Source organism: Grammomys surdaster, unplaced genomic scaffold (genome assembly GCF_004785775.1).
Source record: "Grammomys surdaster isolate TR1022 unplaced genomic scaffold, NIH_TR_1.0 341, whole genome shotgun sequence".
NCBI classification, from domain to species: Eukaryota; Metazoa; Chordata; class Mammalia; order Rodentia; family Muridae; genus Grammomys; species Grammomys surdaster.
In genome coordinates this window covers 755,646-777,259 of record NW_021604760.1, presented here as the reverse complement: position 1 = coordinate 777,259, position 21,614 = coordinate 755,646, and the positions used below count along the sequence as shown (strand labels likewise).

The 21,614-nt window shown below is 44.9% G+C and overlaps 1 protein-coding gene across 1 annotated transcript in view; it reads left to right on the top strand.

Annotated features, from left to right (window-relative positions):
* Cachd1 (cache domain containing 1) overlaps nucleotides 1-20,996 on the top strand; it is a 220,359-nt gene extending 199,363 nt beyond the window's left edge. Inside the window, exons 19-27 of the mRNA XM_028778781.1 lie at nucleotides 71-187; nucleotides 4,216-4,376; nucleotides 4,680-4,766; nucleotides 4,974-5,090; nucleotides 6,442-6,593; nucleotides 8,377-8,538; nucleotides 9,668-9,745; nucleotides 10,368-10,469; nucleotides 19,372-20,996. Of these exons, the coding sequence (XP_028634614.1) occupies nucleotides 71-187; nucleotides 4,216-4,376; nucleotides 4,680-4,766; nucleotides 4,974-5,090; nucleotides 6,442-6,593; nucleotides 8,377-8,538; nucleotides 9,668-9,745; nucleotides 10,368-10,469; nucleotides 19,372-19,610 (1,215 nt within the window). The 3' untranslated portion in view covers nucleotides 19,611-20,996. The remainder of the gene's footprint in view (nucleotides 1-70; nucleotides 188-4,215; nucleotides 4,377-4,679; nucleotides 4,767-4,973; nucleotides 5,091-6,441; nucleotides 6,594-8,376; nucleotides 8,539-9,667; nucleotides 9,746-10,367; nucleotides 10,470-19,371) is intronic.
* Nucleotides 20,997-21,614: the final 618 nt, after the last annotated feature.

Below are 21,614 nucleotides of genomic sequence, written 5' to 3'. Positions count from 1 at the left end.
GTCAGCTCCATTCTGCGACAGCCTGGAGTATGTTAAGTGACACTTTTCTTCTGTCTTGTGGCCTTGTCAGGAGCCTCTGGTAGCGAACGATATCCTGAACCATCCCAACTTTGTGAAGAAGAACTTGTGCAACAGCTTCAGTGACCGAACAGTGCAGAGATCTTACAAATTCAACACTAGCCTGGTGGTAAGCCACGTGCAGGTGCCTGCTCCTTCATGGACAGAATAATGCCTGTACCTGTTTCATTGTCTTGGAGGGACAGAACTGTGGGATGAGAGAAGGACTTTAGTAAAACTCTCACTCTGATAATCGTAGGACAAATGGCCAGGATGGGACAGGGACTGTCTGAAGGCACAGGGTTGGTACTCTGGTTTGATTAATACACCAACTGTATTAGTTATGGTTCCCTAGAACAGGGGCTCACAACCTATGTGTTGTGACCCCTTTGGAAACTCAAATGACCTTTCCACATGGGCAGCATATCAGGTATCTTGAATATTGAATATCTTGTGTATATATATATATATATATATATATATATATATATATATATATATATATAGAGACAGAGAGAGAGAGAGAGAGAGAGAGAGAGAGAGAGAGAGAGAGAGAGAGAGAGAGAGAGAGAGAGAGAGAGAGAGAGAGAGAAGACTTATTAGAATGGCTTACAGGCTGTGGTCCAGCTAGTCCAATAATGACTGTCTATCAACAGAAGGTCCAAGAATCCAGTATTTGTTCAATTCCTGAGGCTGCATGGCTCAGCTAGTCATTAGTATTTACTGGAATTCAAAAAAAAAAGTAGTTTCTAATTGCAGTAAAGGAATAGACTTGCTAGAGAGAGAGAGAGAGGTTCTCCTTCCATGTCCTTCATGAAGATATGGCTCAGAGTCAAAGTGGATCTTCCTACCTTAAAAAGACATGAATTAAAAGTGGATCTTCCCTGGATCAGAGATCCAGGTTAGAAGTGGGTCTTCCTATTTCAAATGATTTAATTAAGAAAAAAAAAATCCCTCAGAGGTGTACCTGGGTTTCAATTAATTCCAGATGTAGTCAACTTGATGCATAAGAATATTGATCACGCCAACCACTCCTTATCCCTTCGCAGTCTCAGCTGAGGGCTGTTCCTGTTCTCTGTACGAATGTCTGTTGTTCTGTGTGCTCCTATATCCTAGGTAGGATTTGGCTGCCTGAATCCCAAAGACCAGCTTACATAAGTCCTTGAGCACCCATCATGTTAGATGGGGAGTTTTTTTGGAAATCATCCTGAAAGCATTTTTATGTTTCTTGTTGTGGCTTAGAGTATTCTTCAGAATTTGAATTGCTGATAAATATCTAATATATTCTTAAAAATTTTGTGAATGGTCTTAGCTAAGAAAGAACAAACCTGGGTGAGAGAGGCGTGAGAAGTAACCTTCAAAGCCTCATTCACAGGGAGCAAGTTGTTAATTTACATGGGCAGTTATGTATCTCCATCATTGAATGTACAGGATAGTTTTGGGGGCTAGAGAGAGACGGCTCAACAGTTAAGAGTACTGGCTGCTGCTCTTCCTGGGTTTCATTTCCCAGCACCTACATGGCAGCTCTCAACTGTCTCTAATTCTAGTCCTCAGAGATCTACTGCCACATACAGACATACATGTAGGCAAGACGCCAATACACATAAAATGAAAAAAAAATCAATCTCTGAAAAAATAAAAAAATAATAATTTTAATGTGCTGGATTAACTTGAATATCTTAAACCAAATACTATGAAGTTGATCGTGAAAAGCATGACCCAGCAGAAAGGAGGAGTTTTGAAATACTACATCCATGTCACCCCCTTGGACTTCACTCCATTTTGAGCATCACTGTTGCAATGCTCAGACAGTTTCTATATGAGAGTCTGGTTCTTTCTATGCATCTAGCTCATTTCTACAATGGTCTCTCAGGTCTACGGCAGGCAAAGCCACAAGGATGCAGTAGAAGTACATGTCTAAAAGGCATGTTTTAAGCTGGGCGGTGGTGGCACATGCCTTTAATCCCAGCACTTGGGAGGCAGAGGCAGGTGGATTTCTGAGTTTGAGGCCAGCCTGGTCTACAGAGTGAGTTCCAGGACAGCCCGGGCTACATAGAGAAACCCTGTCTCGAAAAACCAAAAAAAATAAAAAATAAATAAAAGACATGTTTTAGTTGGGTAGAAATTAGAATTTCTTTGTTGTTACTTTTAAGTTGGATCATGTGTGGGTGTACAGCACATGAGTAGAGGTTAGAAGACCACTTGCAGGAGTCAATTCTCTCTTTCCATCATGGTGATCCCCAAGATGTAGCTCACACTGTCAGTCTGGGTGGCAGGTGCCTTCCCTTGCTGAACTATCTTACAGGCCAGAGATAGGTAATATTTTTTTTAAGATATATTGATTTTATTTATATGAGTACACTGTAGTTGTCTTCAGACACACCAGAAGAGGGCATCAGATCCCATTCCAGATGGTTGTGGGCCACCATGTGGTTGCTGGGAATTGAACTCAGGACCTTTCGAAGAGCAGTCAGTGCTCTTGACCACTAAGCCATCTCTCCAGCCCAGTAGATAATTTCTTAACAGCTGAAATTTTCTCCCTAAATGAAATTGGAGCATTCTGGATAGTGAAGCTTATTACATAATAAGCCCATGTCCCTGCACGTCCTAGCAGTGAGTGTCTTCCACACAGGACAAAACTCATCCAGAATCTAAGTACACCCTCTGTGCCACAACCTTCGAATGTGGACTCCCGGTCACATACATTTTAGGAGATGAACGACATGAACTCCGGTGGGAGTTGGAATAGTTTTCCTGGGGCATTTGGTACAAATGCAGAAGGATGGTTATTACATGATGTTATCATACAGCTTTTGAGTTTTTATGGCACTCCTAGAAGCTGCCTGTCACATTTGCTGGCTATAGAATGAAGAAAAAGAAGGCTTAGTTCAGTTTCAATGTTGTAAAAACAAGAAATCAATCATCTCTCAAAGAACCTTTATCTTTTAAATGTTTTTTATTCTAGGAAGCAGAAACATTTGTTAACCAAAGGAAAGAAGTGTGCGGCTTGTAGCTAATTATGTTTCCTTTTGAAACAAATTTGTACACTGACAAAAGCACCTAAAGACCCACGGGTTTTTCTGCCATACAGCTCAAGGGTAGAGTCTATCCTGCTGGAGAAGTCAAGGACATAGAAAGCTATTAAAGTAACTGGTCACACTGCAACCACTATCAGGAATGAGCCAGCATAATTGCATGAACACTTGCTGCTACTCCACTCCCTTTCCCCTTTAACATAGTCCAGGATCTGTCTAGGGAATGCCACTGCCCACAGTGGGTTGGTCTTTCTACCTCAACACAGTCAAGCTAATCTCCCCACACACTAAGTGACAGTCAATACTAACCAACAATGTTATCTTTTTTTCTTATGATTAAACTTGGAGCTGGAGAGATGGCTCAGCAGTTAAGGACCTGGAAGAGTTCAATCCCTAGCACTCACACGGCCACTCACAGCCATATGTAACTCCAGTTCCAGGGGATCCAGTGCCCTCTTCTGCCCTCTGGAGACACATGCATGGTATACAGGCATGCAACCATGCACATAAAATTGAAAAATAAAAACGCATAATAAAATAATAACTATGAAAATTTGTATTTATGTAACTATAGATGAATGATAATGTATACCAACTATTAAATGAAAACTATATCTGACTGATAGAATTTTCTGTAATTTTTTTCTCGCCAAAGTGAAGAAAACAAGTTTTTTAACAAGCAATGTTCCCTTGGCCACATTTTAAATCCTGGCTGTAGGGGCTGGAGAGATGTCTCAGTGGTCTTGCTGCTTTTCCAGAGGACTCAAACTTGATTCCCAGCACCCAGAGATCTCCAATACCCTATTCTAACCTCCAAACACACACACACACACCCCTTTAAAAAGTACTAAAAATGTTGAACAGTGTCCACGTGGTGCTTTAATAATCACAATCTAAACTATTCTGTCTTTTCTGTAAGAAGGCTAAGTTGCCAGGTGGCAGTGGCACGTGCCTTTAATTCTAGCAATTGAGAGGCAGAGGCAGGAAGATCTGAGTTCAGGGCCAGCCTGTGAGACAGGACGAGTTGCAGGACACCCAGGGCTACACAGAGAAACTCTGTCTTAAAAAAAACCAAAGAGGCAGAGGCAAGGCTTTGCACTGATGTCTTTCATCCTTTTCATAGGGGGATTTGACGAACCTTGTGCATGGCAGCCACTGTTCTAAGTACCGCCTGACAAGGATCCCAGGAACCAATGCATTTGTCGGCATCGTCAATGAGACCTGTGACTCTCTAGCCTTCTGCGCTTGCAGCATGGTGGACCGTCTCTGTCTCAACTGCCACCGGTGAGCTGGATTCTGTTCTTGGACTGTTTAATCTGTTACCAATGCCAGGCATTTTGAGCAGATAGGGGTGTGTCTTGGGGAAGAGAAGTCCAGGTTTACAGAAGCCTTTGTATCTGTACTTTTCCCATGACCCAGTCACCATGGTTGCAGGTTCAGGCCAAATGCAATTTAAATCTTTGGCCATGGCTTCATTTTCACCGTTGATTGTAACTTGCAAAGGATTTGTTTTATCTTAATCCCCTGGTGTGTATATGATATTCTGTTGCTACCTACCTCTGACTAGTAATTCTGTTTGCTTCTCAGAATGGAGCAAAATGAATGTGAATGTCCTTGTGAGTGCCCCCTGGAGGTCAATGAGTGCACTGGCAACCTCACCAATGCAGAGAACAGGTAAAAACTGTGTGTGTGTGTGTGTGTGTGCGCGCGCGCCCATGCACACATATAGACACACATATATTATTTCTATTGTACACAAATATAAACAAATTAAGCAACCTATACAAATATAAAAACAGATTTGTCTGACATTATCAAGGACCAAGGTGTTTGGAATATGGGTGCCATTGACTCTAACCTCCAGACTTGCTTCCTACATAGAAATCCGAGCTGTGAAGTTCACCAAGAGCCAGTGATGTACACAGCTATCGACCCTAGCCTGCAAGATGCCCTACACCAGTGTGTCAACAGCAGGTGTAACCAGAGGATGGAAAGTGGGTAAGAGACCTTCCTGAAAGCTGGGTGTGGTGACACAGTCCTTTAACCAAGCACTCTGGAGGCAGAGGCAGAAGAATCTCTGTGAAACCAGCCTGGTCTACAAAGTGAGTTCAACACACAGTCAGGGCTATTATACAGAGAAACCCTGTATCAAGAACCGTCCCCTCCCCCCAACACACACACACACACACACACACACACACACACACACACACACACAGAATGAGAGAGAGACAGAATGACAGTCTTGAGATCAGTGCTCTGCAGCCCTATTGAGCATCTGCAGCCAGAGCTCTGGTCCCCATCCTTCATGCTTTGAGGCTATGTCCTCTGTGGAGAGGAAGGATGGTTCTTACACCATGAGCCCTATGTCTCCCATATGAAATCTTTCATTCCCACTGGTTACAGGGATTTGACTTTTGCTCTAGGCTGAAAAGGGCCTCTGCTGTGTGGTCCTTTTGTTTTAATAAGCAGAGTGCAAGAGATGTTGCAAGGGATTAGGATCTCCTGGGACTCTGAACAGGACCCAGCAGCCATCAAGGTTTTTCCGGGAAGTATTTCAGAACTCATTAGTTTTCCCTTCTTAGAGAGCAGATCTGCACCAGGGCAGTTCTGAGAACTAATGGCCCTGTGTCCGATGCTGCCAGCTGCTCCCCTCTGGGCGTTTTGGACTAGGCATGGGGCAGTGGCTATGGCAGGTCTGGGGCAGGGGGATTACCTCTCTCTGGTCGCTGGTTGCCATGTTAATCAGGCAAAGTGAGGGTACAGAGGGCAAGTCAGCCTGAGGAAAGGGTTCCCCTTGCACTGGTTAACACAGGTTGTCATGCACACTGGTTAACACGTGTTGTCTTGCTATGCTGAGGAGTAGGTAGCACTGCCATGGGGTAATTTCTTAGGAGCATCACCATGCATGCAGCCCAGGAGTTTGGCCATTAGGAAATCTCTTTTAAACAAACTACTCTTTTCCTGAACGTATTTGTCTATTATTTTCTTCCTTTTTCAAAACATCCAACATAATGACCACTCACATGGGCATTTTAGACCAAAACCAGACAACCCTGGGGCCATTTGCCTTTGATCTGCTAAGATGACTTTGAATAAGACCACACTAATTCCCATGTGGAGACTGTGAGGTAATTCAGAGAGTTCTTCATCTTCTCTCGTTGTCAAGTGGTGGAGAGGCATGCAATAGCCACTCCAGGTAAAGGACTGCTCTCCCCACTTGACAGGGAAAGGGACTTGACGGGCAGCTGTTTGGAGCAGGGACCCATGGGGCCCTGAGATCTGGCTAAAGGCCAGCTTACCTGCTCTCCCCCTCATGCTGCTTCCTTAAACATTGTCGTCCTGCCAGGGACTGTTTCGGTGTGCTGGACTGTGAATGGTGTGTGGTGGACAGTGACGGAAAGACTCACCTGGACAAATCCTACTGTGCACCCCAGAAAGAATGCTTCGGGGGAATCGTGGGAGCCAAAAGTCCCTATGTTGATGACATGGGAGCCATCGGTATGTTGATTAGGGGACCCATGGTGATGTGACTCTTGAATGCAATTTTCTCTGCCTGTACCCTGGGACCAAAATCTTAATCATCCTCTGCCCAACTTCCCTGATTCGTTTGCCCAGTCATCCTTAGTTAAAAAATCCAAGGCAAATAATTACCTTCAGAGCTGGCTATACACTCTGTGCGGTGAGCAGCCAACCATGCTGCCAAATTTTGCAAGCCTGGAATTCATTCTCATGAAGCTTATTTTGAGAAACTCTGGCCTGCTTTCCACATGGCTGAACTCTGGAGTCTGCTTGGAAGTGCATCCCAGCTCTCTGGAGTCCACTTGGAAGTGCATCCCTGCTGTCAGAAGCACAGGGTCTGCCTGCCTGCGGTGTGCTATCTCATCCCGGAGCTTTCTCTTTCCCCTTTCTTTTACAAGGTGGAAGTCTTCAGCTACCCGTCAGTGTTTAGGGCAGTGGGGTCTGCAGACGCCAGGGCTACTCAGGCCTGCTATAGCAGCTTAGGGAATGGACGAGGACCCCATAAGAAGAGCCCCTGGGATCAGGCCACCAGTCCTTGAAGATACTACCAAAGAGTCTCATTAGATTTTTTTTTTTTCAGTGTCTTCCCAGAATCGGCAGCATGCCCTTGCTCTCTGCTGGCAAATTTGAGTCACTGTATTTAAGCCACTAGTGAATGTAGATGTTTCTCATCTTGGGACACAGTTGTGACCCCATAAACCTATTATGGATCGAAACAAAAAGGTCAAAATGTTTTTAATACAGGTCAAAATGTCTTTAATACACTCAACCTGCTGAATGTTACATAACTTAACAGAGTGCTGGTTATTTAACCCTTGTGAGCCCATGGCTGATTGTAACTGCCATAGCTTACATCAAGAGAGTATCCTCCTTATTACAAGCCCAGAGAGTTCAAGATTCCAAAGCCTACACTGTTTTTACTGAACGCTTTGTTACTCTTATGTCATCATGAAAGTGACAAGTAAGTCAAATCGTCACAAATTAGGAACCATCTGTGTCTTGCTTTTTTTTAAAAGGTTTATTTATTTATTTTATGTATGTGAGTACACAGTTGGTGTCTTTAGACACACCAGAAGAGGGTATCAGACATCATTACAGATGGTTGTAAGCCATTATGTGGTTGCTAGGAATAGAACTCAGGACCTCTGGAAGAGCAGTCAGTGCTCTTAACCACTGAGCCATCTCTCCAGCCCTGTATCTTGTTTTTTATGTCTGCCCATTTAACCTAACTGAAGGGAGGTTATATTCTCTCCTGTGGGGATGTGGGTTTGAGCTCTTGTGCCCACGTAAGGGCACAGTTCACACATATATACTCCAAAGGGTTATTTTCTGTGCTTACAGGAAGCCACACCTCCGCAACTTGGTCTGTGAACCACAGACTTATGTACTTCATATCTCTTAGTTCATGTGTCCTTCAAAGAAGCCTACCTCGCCTTTTTCTACTAGATGCTATTGCCTCTTGGGGGGTAGCTAGGACTCCATCAGCACCAGGCAATGCATGTGTGTAAGCAGTCCTTTGCAGCAGCCCTTAGTATCTGTGTGTTCTTGCTCTGTGTAGCAACCAACATTTAAGAACCAGGAACGAAATGAAGCCTCCGCTCCCACATTCTCGTGTGTCAGTGAGGAACTTAGAGTGTAGCACAGCTTCCCACCAAACCCTTCTGCTCTGCTCCTTCCCCGACCAACATCCTTGCTCCATGCCCACCTCCCCCTGCACTTGGGAGATGCTGACACAGCACATCTGTTCGTTTACTCTCTGAAGGTGATGAAGTGATCACACTAAACATGATTAAGAGTGCCCCGGTGGGCCCTGTAGCCGGAGGGATCATGGGCTGCATCATGGTGCTGGTCCTTGCTGTGTATGCTTACCGCCACCAGATCCATCGCCGTAGCCACCAGCATATGTCTCCTCTTGCTGCTCAAGGTGAGTGCTGAAATGTTGTTCAGCAGCGATTTATTTAGGCCTCTCAGAAATCGTAAGAGCAGCATCTTAAGTCCCCAAAACCTGCTTTCTAATTTAGTTCCTAAACTCCACATGCCCCATTTTTATTACCCAGAAAATACCAGGCCCTTTCCAGATGCTACCAGCATCCTCATCCCTCACATACTCCATGGCCTACTTAAATTGGGCAACTCAGGTGCTGACAGAGAGTGTGTGTCAGCATGCTGCCCTTGTAGATCTGAACCCAACCATATCAGAGACCCCCAGATCATTATGATCAAGAATATGAATCCATTCTATTGCATACCTGTACAGAGTATGAATGGTCACATTAGAACAATCAGATCTTTCCAAACAGGATAAATCATCAAAGCAAACTACAAAAGAATTGGCCTATAATCGTACCCTTGTTTCCAAAGTCTTGAGTCTGCCATCTGTACTCAAAACCATTCCTACCCTTCCCGAAGTCCCCAGAGATATGTCAGCCCACTCTTTGTGAAAGTAAACTCAACTCACAGTTGTCCTGGCCACTTAGCAAGCGGGACTAGTGACAAGTTTGTGTTAGATGTTGCTCTGATGATGACAGACCCGACATAGCACAGCTACAGAGGTATTCCTGCCTGGCTAGACTCAGGGTGACCCACGTCCAGTGTTGCCATGCACCTAGCTGTATGCAGCTCTGCAGCCTTTCACAGCACAGCCAGTGGTGCTTCAGACCGCACATGTTCCGCTTAAGTACGTAATAGAAGATTAACAGTGAGTCGGCTTCCATTTGTCTCATCTTTCTCCAGAACTCAATTCTAGATGCTCCTCCCTTATTCTCTGGTTCCTCCTTTGTCTCTGCCCTCCTCTGTACCAGACAGGGGTATCAGTTCATTTTCTTGCAAGCTCACTATTTTATTTTATTTTATTTTATATTTTACGAGGGGCTGGGGATAGAACCCAGCACATTTGAGGCCAGCTTTTTTCCATTCTGCTCCATCCCCTGCCCTGAACTCATTTTTGACGGAATGCTGTCACCTAGCCATCAAACCAGCACTCAGTGGGATATTAAAGCCAATGGTTTTGTTTGATTAAATAGTCATGTTTCTCTCTTTCTAATGATGGACAGAAATGTCAGTGCGTATGTCCAACCTGGAGAATGACAGAGATGAAAGGGACGATGACAGTCATGAAGACAGAGGCATCAGTGAGTATCCGCCACCCCCTGCCTCGTGTGTCAGCAGGAGGCTAATCCAAAATAAATATTCTTTCTTATGTCCTTTTGGCTTGTATTAAAATTTCAGAAGCTTTGACATGGTGGATTTTTTTCCTCCCCTTTTCACTAGGAATAAGTGTGGGTCTCTGCTTTGTTTCAGAATATCTCAAACGCCATTTTTGTTTTGTTTTTTTGATGTTATCTTTTACATTTTCTTTGGCCTAAAGCCTCTCCTCCCATGACTTTTCCAACATGCTGTTTTAGAAAGAGAACTTTCTAGAATAATTTCTTTTTAGTCCCCTAATTAGTGTACACATCTCAGAGAAAAGTGCTTTCTTTATTAAAAGAGACTTCTGTTGATGTTGAAATCCCTTGGCCTTTAGCTGCCTAGACCTTGGCCTGCTGGTGCACACTGGAGATAAGAAGCTAAGTGCCTCTTCCTGCATCAGCCCAAAGCCAGCTCCCCTCATCCTCAGGATTCTTTAAAAAATTATTTATTCTAACTCCTGAAAGAATAACTCCTCTAACACATGAGTGGGCATGCTCAGAGCAAGGGGGGTGAAAAATAAGGTACAGACACAGAAATCTCATTATTGTCTGTGACGTCCCACAGTCAGCAACACTCGGTTCATAGCTGCAGTCATGGAGCGACATGCACACAGTCCGGAGAGGAGGCGACGCTATTGGGGCCGCTCAGGAACCGAAAGTGATCATGGTAAGGTCTGGTCTCCGGCATTAGACGCCCTCGGGAGCCTGGGCTGTGCTGTGGGAGGTGGGCACAGACCTTCTTTCCATTTCTCCTGTTCTGTATTTAAGCAAATTATTTTGACACAGTTTCCCCCAAAGGATGCACCCAAGCATGGCATGGTTTGAGAAAAGTGTCTGGGCAGCTTTCTTCTGTCTCAGTACTTCCAGACACAAGCTAAAAGGCCTTGACCACACAGATTGCTTTCAAGTTTTTCTCCATCAAGAAGGTGGGGGCTGGTGGGATGGCTCAGTAGGTAGAGATGCTTGCAGGCAAGCCTGATGATCCAAGTTCTATCCATGGGACCCACATGATGGAAGCAAAGAGCTGATTCCTGCAAGTTATCTCTGACTACCACACACCACAGTGCATGGGCACACACACAAATAAATAAGTGTAATTTTTTTTTTCTGTGTAACCTTGGCTGTCCTAGAATTCACTCTGTAGACCAAGTTGGCCTTGAACTCATCCAGACATACCTGCCTCTGCCCTCCTAGTGCTAGAATTAAAGGTGTGTGCCACCACCACCTAGTAATAAGTGTAATTTTTAAAAGTGTGTTTTTGACACTTTTTTCATAGCTGTAACCAAATACAGGGCAAAAACAACTTCAGGGAAGAATTATTCCTTTGGCTTATGGTTTAAGAGGTTCAGTTTGGTTGCTAAGCAACCAGATCACCTAGGCTCGTATCTTGAGTAAAACATCATAGTGTCAGGGGCAGTGGCAGAAGACAGCTATGACCATCATGGCTGGGGTGGATGGAGTCGGGGAGCACACACCAGAAAATAGTCAGGGTGTAATATAAATCAGGAGTATTCACCAATGACCTACTTCCTTCATTCAGGTCTCATTTCCCAGAGTTTCCAGAACTTTCCAAAATAGTGTTAGTGTTAGTGTGTGTGTGTGTACATGCATGCACACAAAACATGAGGCTATGGGAAACACCTCAAAATCATACTGTCACTAAAGGTTCATACTTTTGATGTAGAGCCCCCTTAGGACCTCCTGTTGCTGGTGGACCAGTGTCAGTGTCATGAACATATCAGCATCAGCATCATATTCTTGGGTCACAGACAATCTAGGCTGCCCACCAGCATTGTCCACCCTATCCGTGACCATGACTTCCAGGCTCAAAGGCTTTAATGAAGAACCATTTGCACTGAACCTGGACAAAGTTTCAGGTTTATATTAATTGCAGAAGTCAAGTGCCAAGCAAACCCATGTCTTAGGAAGTCCCATGTCCTGTCCCAAAGATCAGCCACAGCACAGGGCCTCTCAGGTTCTTGGTGTCTTGTTGCTTATTGTCTCGGGAACAGCAGGTGTGTCAGGTCTGTCAGCCACACTGCCACTGTCCACCAAAAACAGAACCCAAGTGAAAGACTGCTTTATTGTTAACGCTGTCTTTAATATGGTTAGATAATTACTTAAATCTTTTTTTTTAAATCTTGGCTTTTCCCACACCTATCCTGAAAAGGTAAGGGGAAAAAAAAGCCTTCACTGTGTCTCTATTTGAGCACAGGAGATGACATCCCTCTAAGCAACCAATAGCCCCCTGACACCACCTCAAGGATGCAATCTCCCTTTGGAAGATGTGAGATGCTGCAGCCCAGACTGGTAAATCGGGGACTGTGTATTGAGCTTCGAATGACATTTTTTCCACTGACTAAATAGAACCTTCGGGTTTCTATGGAGAACTGAGGCAGAACTTAAATTTTCCAGTTTCTTGGCTTCCTGCCTCCCCCATCCCCCACCCCTGCAAAGGAATCCTTTGAACTTATGTAAGTTCTTCTGCTAGGTCATTCTGTGCCTTCTCTTTTGAATACTAAAGCAGGTTCGAGGCTACTAAAGTTCAGCAGAAATAATTTCTTATTCAGCAGATACACCAACTCAAAGCTCTCCCTCTCCCATGGCATCCATACCAAATTAGGATCTGGAGTAACAATGTGTTCCCAGCTCCTTCCACTGCCACAGTGATACAGCTTGAAACAGCAGCTTAGTGAACCGTGCAGCATGAGTACCTGAGCCAGTAAGGCAGCGAAGGGCTGGCTCATGGTCTCTCTTCTCTCGCTAATTGGATCTCTGTTATTCCCAAGGAATAAAAAAAATACTTTCTCATGCAGACAGAATGCACCGCCAAAGGAAATGGCAAGTGTTGATGGTGCCCAGATCCAAAATACATCATTAAATCAGTGGCGCTTAACTGTAGGCTGTTGTATCCCTAAACCTGTTCAGCATGTCACTAAAAATGACCTTTCAAGTGGATGGCCCTGTCTCTCCAGCAGGATAATGTCTACATACGCATTAAGAGAGAAAATAGAATTGATTGTTTTGTCAACATGGTTCTGAGTGGCGGTCCCCTGTGTCATGCCTGTACTAGACATGTCCTGTGCACTGGGCAATGTGGGGTTGGAGGAACACCCTCAAGGCAAGGATGAGTTCACTTCAGAGTCCATCACCTCTTGTTTTTATAGCAAGCTGTCTAGACTCTAGTGAGCTGTTTTAGTCCTTAGTTTCCTGATTCTTGGAAGCAGAATGGCCAGCTGTGGTAGCACACGCATCTAATCCCACCACTCTAGATGCAGAGACAGGCAAATCCTGTGATGTGGAGGCTAACCTGATTTACCCAGCAAGTTCCGTGCCAGACAGCACAACATAGTGATGCTCTGCCTCAGAAATAAATACATAAATAACAGGATTAAAATGTCTACCTGGTAAAGTTCTTAGGAAGATTAAAGGGGATAGCATGGTAGGAGCTTGGGGCTCAGGCTTACACCTGTGCTTTCTCCTCCCTGCTTATACTCTAGGGGAACCCAGAAATGAAGGTGTGTGTTCATCGACCCATAAATGGTGGAATGAGATAGATTCCTGGAGTGAACAAAGGAGACAGGGAAAGTAGTTCAGGATCCAAGGAAGGGCTGGAGCTCAGGAGAGAGCAGTGCCAGGGTTCTGTGTTGTGCTGTGCATGCGTGCGTGCATGTGTGCGCGAGTTGTGTGCATATGTATGTGTGTGCACATGTGCACGCACACACGTATGCTAGAATGCTAAAGGCCCAGGCTCCTGGGAAGCTGCATAGTGACAATGTTCCTAGAATTAAAATTTGCTGTTGCTTGGAAACTTAAGGTGCTTATTTATTTAGAAATAGTTCATGAGGACACATTTTAAAATATAAGGCTTTTTCCTTTGGTACTGGGAATCAGAACTAGGATCTAGTACATGCTCGGCAAATACTCTTGTGTTGCGGATACCCCAACCATACTTTCATCAATATTCTAAGACAACTTCAAGTGTTTGTTCTTTTCAGCAGCATATGAGCCTTTCAAGTTGTGCTACTTACAGAACAACGTTGTAACTGTGCATCTGCTTTGTCTCATGTTTCCCTTGAAGTCAGCATGTTCTGTCTGATATCTACTGGCTTATTTTTAAGTTTAAAAATGCCAGCCGGCACATGTTCATTTGCTCCTTGTAAGTTCATATTGCTGCTACTTCCTCATTAGAAATTTTATAACTGGGTTTAGACAGATATTTTTCCGTGTGTGCGTGTGTGTGTGTGTGTTAAGTAACCTTATCTTTTTGAAAATGGGATTTCTCCCTCATCCTTGGCAGTTTCCAAGTAACTTTTTTTTTTTTTTTTTTTTTTTTTAAGACAAATGATGAAAGGAAACCTAGTCAGGAGCAGACCGTATTCTGGAGCTCCCTCCTGAAGTTACTCTCTGTGGCCACTAGATGGCGAGTGAGTCCCTGATGGAACCTAGCGTTCTCACAAGTAACAGTGTCTCGGGAAGTGGAACATAAACACATAAGCAAAATGCCAAACTACAGAAGCCAAATTTGGGCTTCTATTCCTCATGGGTGCCTGGCCTCATTCCTAAAGCGAGAGTCTTACTTGAGGCTATCTCTGTAGATGCTTTTCTACATGTGCCTTTGTAATCGATGCCAGGGATCCTTTGTGTTTAAATAGCATTTTTCCCATGATCCATGGTCAAGTCTGTCCTTGTGACCCCACAACTGTTCTCAGTGCACAGCACAAACTGCCTGGCACCAAGTAAATGGTTATTTGTTGGATGAGAAAATGTGTCTGTAGGCTGGGGAGAAGGCTCCACAGTTTGCAAAGAGCTTGCTCCACAGGCGTGAGGCCCTGAGTTTCCACAGAACCCACACAAAGCCAGGCACAATAGCCCCATCTATAACCCCAGAGCTTCCATCGTGCAATGAGAGGTGGAGATGGGAGAATCTCCGGGAGCTTGTGGGAGGGCTAGACTGATGTATACAGCAGACCCTGCCTCTAACAAAGTAGGAAGTAAGGACCAACACTCAACTGCCCTTTGACCTCCACACATGCACGCCCATGCTCACACGACTACCACCTACACCCACAAAAACAGACTTAAAGAGAAAGGAAAAAACAAGCATTGTTTCACCTGCTGCTCTACCACTTGCTGTGCCCCAGGGATTTCCATTCATGTAATTAAATACTAGGAAAGTGTGGAGTGAACGAATCGTGCTTCTCATTGCTTGCAGATACTGAGAGAAACCATTTCAGAAAAAGAAACTATTTTTGGCTCACAGTTTCATAGGTCTCAATCTGTGCTTGGGCAGCTATGCTATTTCTGGGCCACGGCCAGGACAACACTGGTGGCTAAGGACATGGTGGAGTGAGGTACGTCTTCCCAGGGCGAGCCTCCCGGCATATACTTCCTGTAGATCCCCACCATCGACTTCCCACCACCTCCCACTAATGCCACATGGCTTGAATCTATCAAAGCATCAGTCCACTGATGAAGTTGGAGCCATCTTGATTGAGCCCCTTCCCAAAGCACAATAAACATCCAAGCCCCCAACACGCAAGCCTCTGGGGGACGTCTCAGATCCAGACACAGTGAGGCAAATAATTACAGAATGTCTCTGGACTAAAAACCGTTGAGTAGGGAAAAAACTGGATTTCCAAATCTTACTAATTATATAAGACTAGTATTTGGCATGCCAGGCAAAGCTACAGGGAACAGAAGACACATTGATGTCATTACCTAGGGAATTATAGTATGCAGGGGCTTCCTTGTTTTTAGAGTTTTGGGGACTGGTCCTAAAGCCTCTTACATGCCAGGCAAGTGGTTTTCCACTGAGATATCTCCCTAGCCCTTTTTACTTTATTTTGAGACAGAATCTAAATTGCTCAGGTTGGTCTTGAAGTTGCTCTGTAGCCCAGGCCAGCCTTGAACCTGTATCTTCCTGCCTCAGTTTCTAAGACGCTGCATTTACAGATCTGTACCTGCGGACATGGCTGGTTTTGCTGTGAAATGTCTCCTTTGTGTGAGCCACTGTGTTCAATGCTGGGAGTTCAGAGGCAGCAAATAAGAAAGAATTGGCTAGCCAGGCAAGGCAGTGAACATCTCTAACCTCAGCAAGCGAATCACAGCAGGATGATTTTGGGCTACTTAGTGAGTTCCAGGCTGGCCTGGGCTATGTAGCAAGACCATATCTCCAAAAATAAGAATAAGAAACCAAAAGAGTGGGCAATCTGTCAACAAAGAACCTGTTTTTAGTATGATACGGCAATCACAGAATGCCATGTAGAACGACAAAGGGACACCAAACCCAGGTGGCTCACAAGACCAGAGACAGGTCAGGGTGTGAGCATGGAAGACTTACCCAAGAAGACCCAAGGCACAGTGAAGCATGAATCATAGCAGTGGGATCTGAGAAGGTGGGAACTTACACCAGGTATGCTAAATAAATGATCAGTCCCTTACTGTGGCACTTAGACAGGACCAGAGATGAGACCCACATGGGTGGCATCCAAGAGAACAGCTTAAATGCTTTGCTTATTGCCATCCTCCTTGGTATGCAAAGGACAGTGCAGTTCAGACATACTGCTAGCAGCTTTCAGAGTCTGGCCTCCCATCTCACAATGTAGTCTTAGCCCTGCCCAAGAGAGCAAACCGAGAAACTTAGTAAACTATCGCTTAAACATGGATAAAGGTGTCACTTTTCCTCGACCTCTGAATCTAGAAACCTGGATCACCCACAGGGATGTCAAGCCCTCTAACCCCTTTACGTGGCAGATCCATTTGGTCCCCAAGCTCTCTGCTTCTTCCCAGGAACCTCTTGATGTTAGGTGCTTCTCCATCTTTAAGTACTGTTACTATCTGCCATCAACCTGAGGTCTGGCACGCAGCCTCCAATTCTGAGCACCTGGCTTCTGTTCAGGTTGTATTGACACTTACCCACCCTCAGTACCTGCCACTAAGTGCTGGTGGTTTCAACCGGCGTTTTCACCCTGGACTCAGCCTCCCTCCCAGCAGCCTTGCCTGCTTTCCCCATGCCAAGCTTTTCAGCATTTCACCAAGGTAGCCAACCCTTTTTAGGGCAGTGGTCCTCAACCTTCCTAAGGCTGCAACCCTTTAATACAGTTCCTCATGCTGTGGTGACCCCCACATAAGGAAATTATTCCATTGCTACTTCATAACTGTAATTTTGCGACTGTTGTGAATCATAATATAAATATCTGATAGATGACCCCCCCTCAATGATCCCCTAAATGGTGATGACACACAGGTTGAGAACCACTGCTTTAGGGCTGGTGATCAGAGCTCTTCTGTATGATTCTGCTCTGCTAGTACCTGTGGGCACTTTGACTGGTGGCTTCTGGGGCCTTTCCTCCTGCTTTGCTCCTGACAGCCTCTCCTGGCACCTGCATCAAGGTCCACTGGGTGATAAGACTGACAGCAGCAAATTCTGCTCCCCTTCCCCAACTTTGCTGAAGCCATGCCTGTTTCTCATCAGTATCGTGTGTGTGTGTGTGTGTGTGTGTGTGTGTGTGTGTGTGTGTGTACACCAGGCTCTCAGAATGAAGACGGTCCCAAACAAGTCATGCTTTGGTGAGACTCAGGGCCTCCATGTCTCCTCTGCCATCATCCTGACTTAAGTTATAGCCAATTGCCTTACCATTTAACCACTCATACCTGGTTGCCTAGCAACCTCTATAATTGACCCTGTCCCACTTTCTCTCATTCTTCAGTGGGCTGCACATTGACTTCCTATGTCTCTTCCTTGCTCTTTCATCCATCCTTCAAAGGGCCAGTAGGTCTCTCTGACCACAGATTGCTCATAGCTAGCTGTTTATAGGGAGAGTGTGTACCTATTGTCTATATTAACATATATATCATGCTCTGTCCTTAATTTACCTCTTCACCTCTCACTTCCCTGCTATCCGGCTACCTGCTAACACATATCCAAGGTGTGTAGTAGAGGGATCACTTCATAGCTCCATGCTTCTGGGGCTGGCCTCCTGTCTTTTTGCTTGTATTGACTTTACCAAAGTCTTACTTACCCACTTAAAGTGGGGTGACCCCTCCTCATTCCTTAAGTCAAGAAAAGTTAGTTTGCCTTGCTTTCAGCTGAATCTCAGCACTATCGTTCACCATGGTCTGCATTAGAGAAAGCCTCTCCCCTACTCAATTTGAGTCATTAAGGAAGGAAGATAAGGCTATTTTACTTGTCACCCCCTACCCTAATGTGGCCCATGGTGAAAGAGTGAGCCAGCAGCCTGTGCTCTTGCTTGTCTCAAATACAGGTGGCTTATCTCCCTCTGTAGGACCAGGTTTTTGTCTGGGAAGTACCTCCAGTACCTTAGTAGAGAGACTTGTACCTAAGAGATGCCCAGTAAATATCCTCTGCATTGGACTGTTAAATAATTCTTCCAGTTGAGTTATGTTTTATTGAGGACCTAGATTTGCCTTTATTACTTTTGCATAGAGTAGGCATTTTTAACCACACAGTGCTGCTGCTTGGCTCAATGCAAGCACATCAATTTTGCAGTCACAAATCTGACTAGTCTCTACCCATGGGTGAGGGCTGATTGACACTGAGGTGCCAGGAAACTATTAATGAGCTGTCACTTCTCAAAACATTTAGAAGAGTTTTTTTTTGCAATATTTAAAAACATGCCAAGGTTCTTGGAAAGGAATCCTTTGATCAACTAAGGTATTTTCTTTTGAAACATGTATTACTTAGAATACTGAAAGAAATGAATCTTTAAACATAGTGAGCCAGCTTACACAGAGAATAGCTGATTCCTTTCTAGTTGCTCTGGGTTGGATGGGAATTTGATGTTTCATTAAGCGCTAGAACCTTGGATGAGTTTCTTCTGTTCTCTGGCCACTTCCCTTCTACAGTGGGCATTGAGAGCCTAGCTGCTCTGCTGGAATCACTGACCTGTGTTTTGCTGGAGGCGTGTGTGCTAGTGATAATGAGGGGGACCCGAGCTGATATCACATGGTGCTGACTGGTGGAACCCTCACTAATGTCACATGGTGCTGACTGGTGGGACCCTCACTAATGTCACATGGTGCTGACTGGTGGGACCCTCACTGATACCTCCTGGTCACAGTGGATCGGACCCTCACTGCCATCCCACAAGCATTCCAGCACTCAGCTCTTGTGCACCAGCCCCAGCCAGCCTGTATCCTGATCACACTGTCTGAAGCTGCCCATTACCTCCCTGCTTTAATAGTTTATATGATACAGGAGAAAATGATCATCTTACTCTCTAGAAGCATAGGATCACGGCTCCAAGAGTGCCAGGATGGGTACCTGCAGATAATGGGGTGATTTCACAGTGGAGCTCTGGGAGTTTGGAGTAATGACTGTTGTTTTTCCCCAGCTTTCTTCGTTTAATATGGTTGTGTGTTTATGCTTAATTGTTTTTAGGAAAAAAAAAAAAACCCTGTTATCTGTAGCTCTCCTTACCATTAAAATACTAAAACATCTGCTGGTGATGTGCAGATGTTGGCACCTAAGTGTCACTAGCACAGGGCTGCACCCCCATCTTAGCCAGTCTGCTCTGTGTCCTGAGGCTATGTTGTTCCTTTTCTAGGGTACAGCACCATGAGCCCACAGGAAGACAGTGAGAACCCTCCATGCAACAATGACCCTTTGTCAGCTGGGGTGGACGTGGGGAACCACGATGATGACTTGGACCTGGACACCCCGCCTCAGACTGCAGCCCTGCTGAGCCACAAGTTCCATCACTACCGCCCACACCACCCGACCCTCCATCACAGCCACCACATGCAGGCGGCCGTGACAGTGCACACCGTGGATGCTGAGTGCTAACAGCCCTCTCATCTCCCCGAGCAGAGGGGCCCTGGGTGACAAGAATGCTCTGAGAAGAGATGAGCCTGCAGACAGCCCTGTCACATGACATGCTTTGTCCAGCGTGGTTCCGCTGGTTTGCTGCCTGCTGGTGCGTTTAAAAACTGAAACCACCAAGTCCTGTCTGTGGGGAACTGATGCTGGTTCTGTCATGGAGGGGGAGCCTGATGCACTGACTGACCTGCCATAATGGAATGGAACAGTAGGCACACCTCCAATACAGACACATGTAAAGGGAACTGAGCCAGAGGAATGCTCCCAGCACCAGATGCACTCAGCCCCTTAACTGGAAGAAAGCTGGAGCAGAGGCCAGGGACGTGGCACACCAGATGCCACCAGCCGCTGGATGGACTCCCGTGTTTCCTAGCGGTATCTGGATACCACCATAACTGTACGGAGCTCACCTTATGCTCTGAACGATGCATCTCAAAATTTCTAAGTAAAGGATTATTTTTCTACTATTTATTGAACTTTCAAACTTTGTGGGGGGGGAGGAAACGAGAGCTTCTCGGCCGTAACCCTGGCTGTTGTGTGTGATGATGTGGTTCTCTGATTAAGGAGTTGTGTTTCTTATTTAACTGGTGATCTGCCCACTGCCCTCATCCACAAAAAAAGGGGGGGGGGATGAAGAAATCTTCCTCTGGCTTGTTTACATCACTTCCTGGAAAAACATCCTATTCGATAGTGTTCCCTCTTTGGAGGGGCAGTGATCCAAGATGTTTTCAAAGAAACTCATTCCGTTAGAATTCATTTCCACCTCCCATGCAATAGTTTTCCTTAGGTTTCTACGAAATCTAGTATTATAACCGTAGCCTTCCAGTTTAGGGAGGCTTGGATTTATTCTCTTTGTTTTAAAGACTATAAATTTTAAAATGTCTCCTTTTTTACTCTAAGAATATTAAACAGGTAAAGGGAGACATTTTAAAATTGTGAAATTGTGGTTCTTAAAAGATTTCTTTTGAAATCACAGCTCAAAGCTGCTGCCACGTATCCACCAAACTGCTTTTGACTTCCACGGGGATTCATCAAATGGCTACTCAGACGTGGGGCATTGGGGTTTTAAAGTAGTGTTCTAATTACAGTGGTGTATTTTAGATTCACACTTCGTGATTCAAATATGTTGTGAAGATGTTCTTTGCACCATGTGTGTGGTAGATCTCCGTTTATATATAGTTGGGAAAAAAATCACTGAATAATGTTTTAATGATAGGGTATCATGATATACTGTAAAAAATAAAATTGGGTACTCAGCACTACAGAAAGTAAACTATATATGTGCTCCCTGGAAAGCCCTTCATATTGTGTATAAAGTTGCAGTCTTGTGAAATAAACTGTATGCAATGGACAGTCGAGGGGCTGCCGTTATCTGACCTGCCGTTTCTCAGCCTGTGGCCTAGACATCCTTCCAGTGCTCCAAACAACTTCAGGCCTCTTGACCATCTCACACAAAGAAATGCAAAGATATTGATAGGCTAAAAGAAAAAGTAAACACTTAAAAGTAAGTAAAACTACCCTGTATGGTAGTTTAGGCTTTACAAGCTTAGCTCAGCAGGAGGATCCAAAGTTTGAGGGTAGCCTGGTGAGACCTTGTCTCAAAACTACTAAATAAAAACATAGATACCTCCCTCTTCTAAATCCATGTCCTTAGTGTAAGATGGTCAACTCTATCTTGTCAAGATTGCATAGGTTTCCTGTCTTCCCTGAAAAGGGCCCTTCTTCATGGGAGTCTAGGTTTTCCTGTTGTAGAGACTCTCTTGTTAAGAACCCCACTTCTCCGGGCTGGAGAGATGGCTCCGTGCTTTTAAAGCACTTTCTCCTTTTCTAGAGGGCCCAAAGTCAGTCCCCACCTCACATGTTATATAGCTTATAACCACCAGGCCAAGAGGTTCTAACATCCCAGTACCTGCATACAAATAGCCTATGCTCACACCAAACATAATAAAAATATAAAAGAAGTCATTTTAA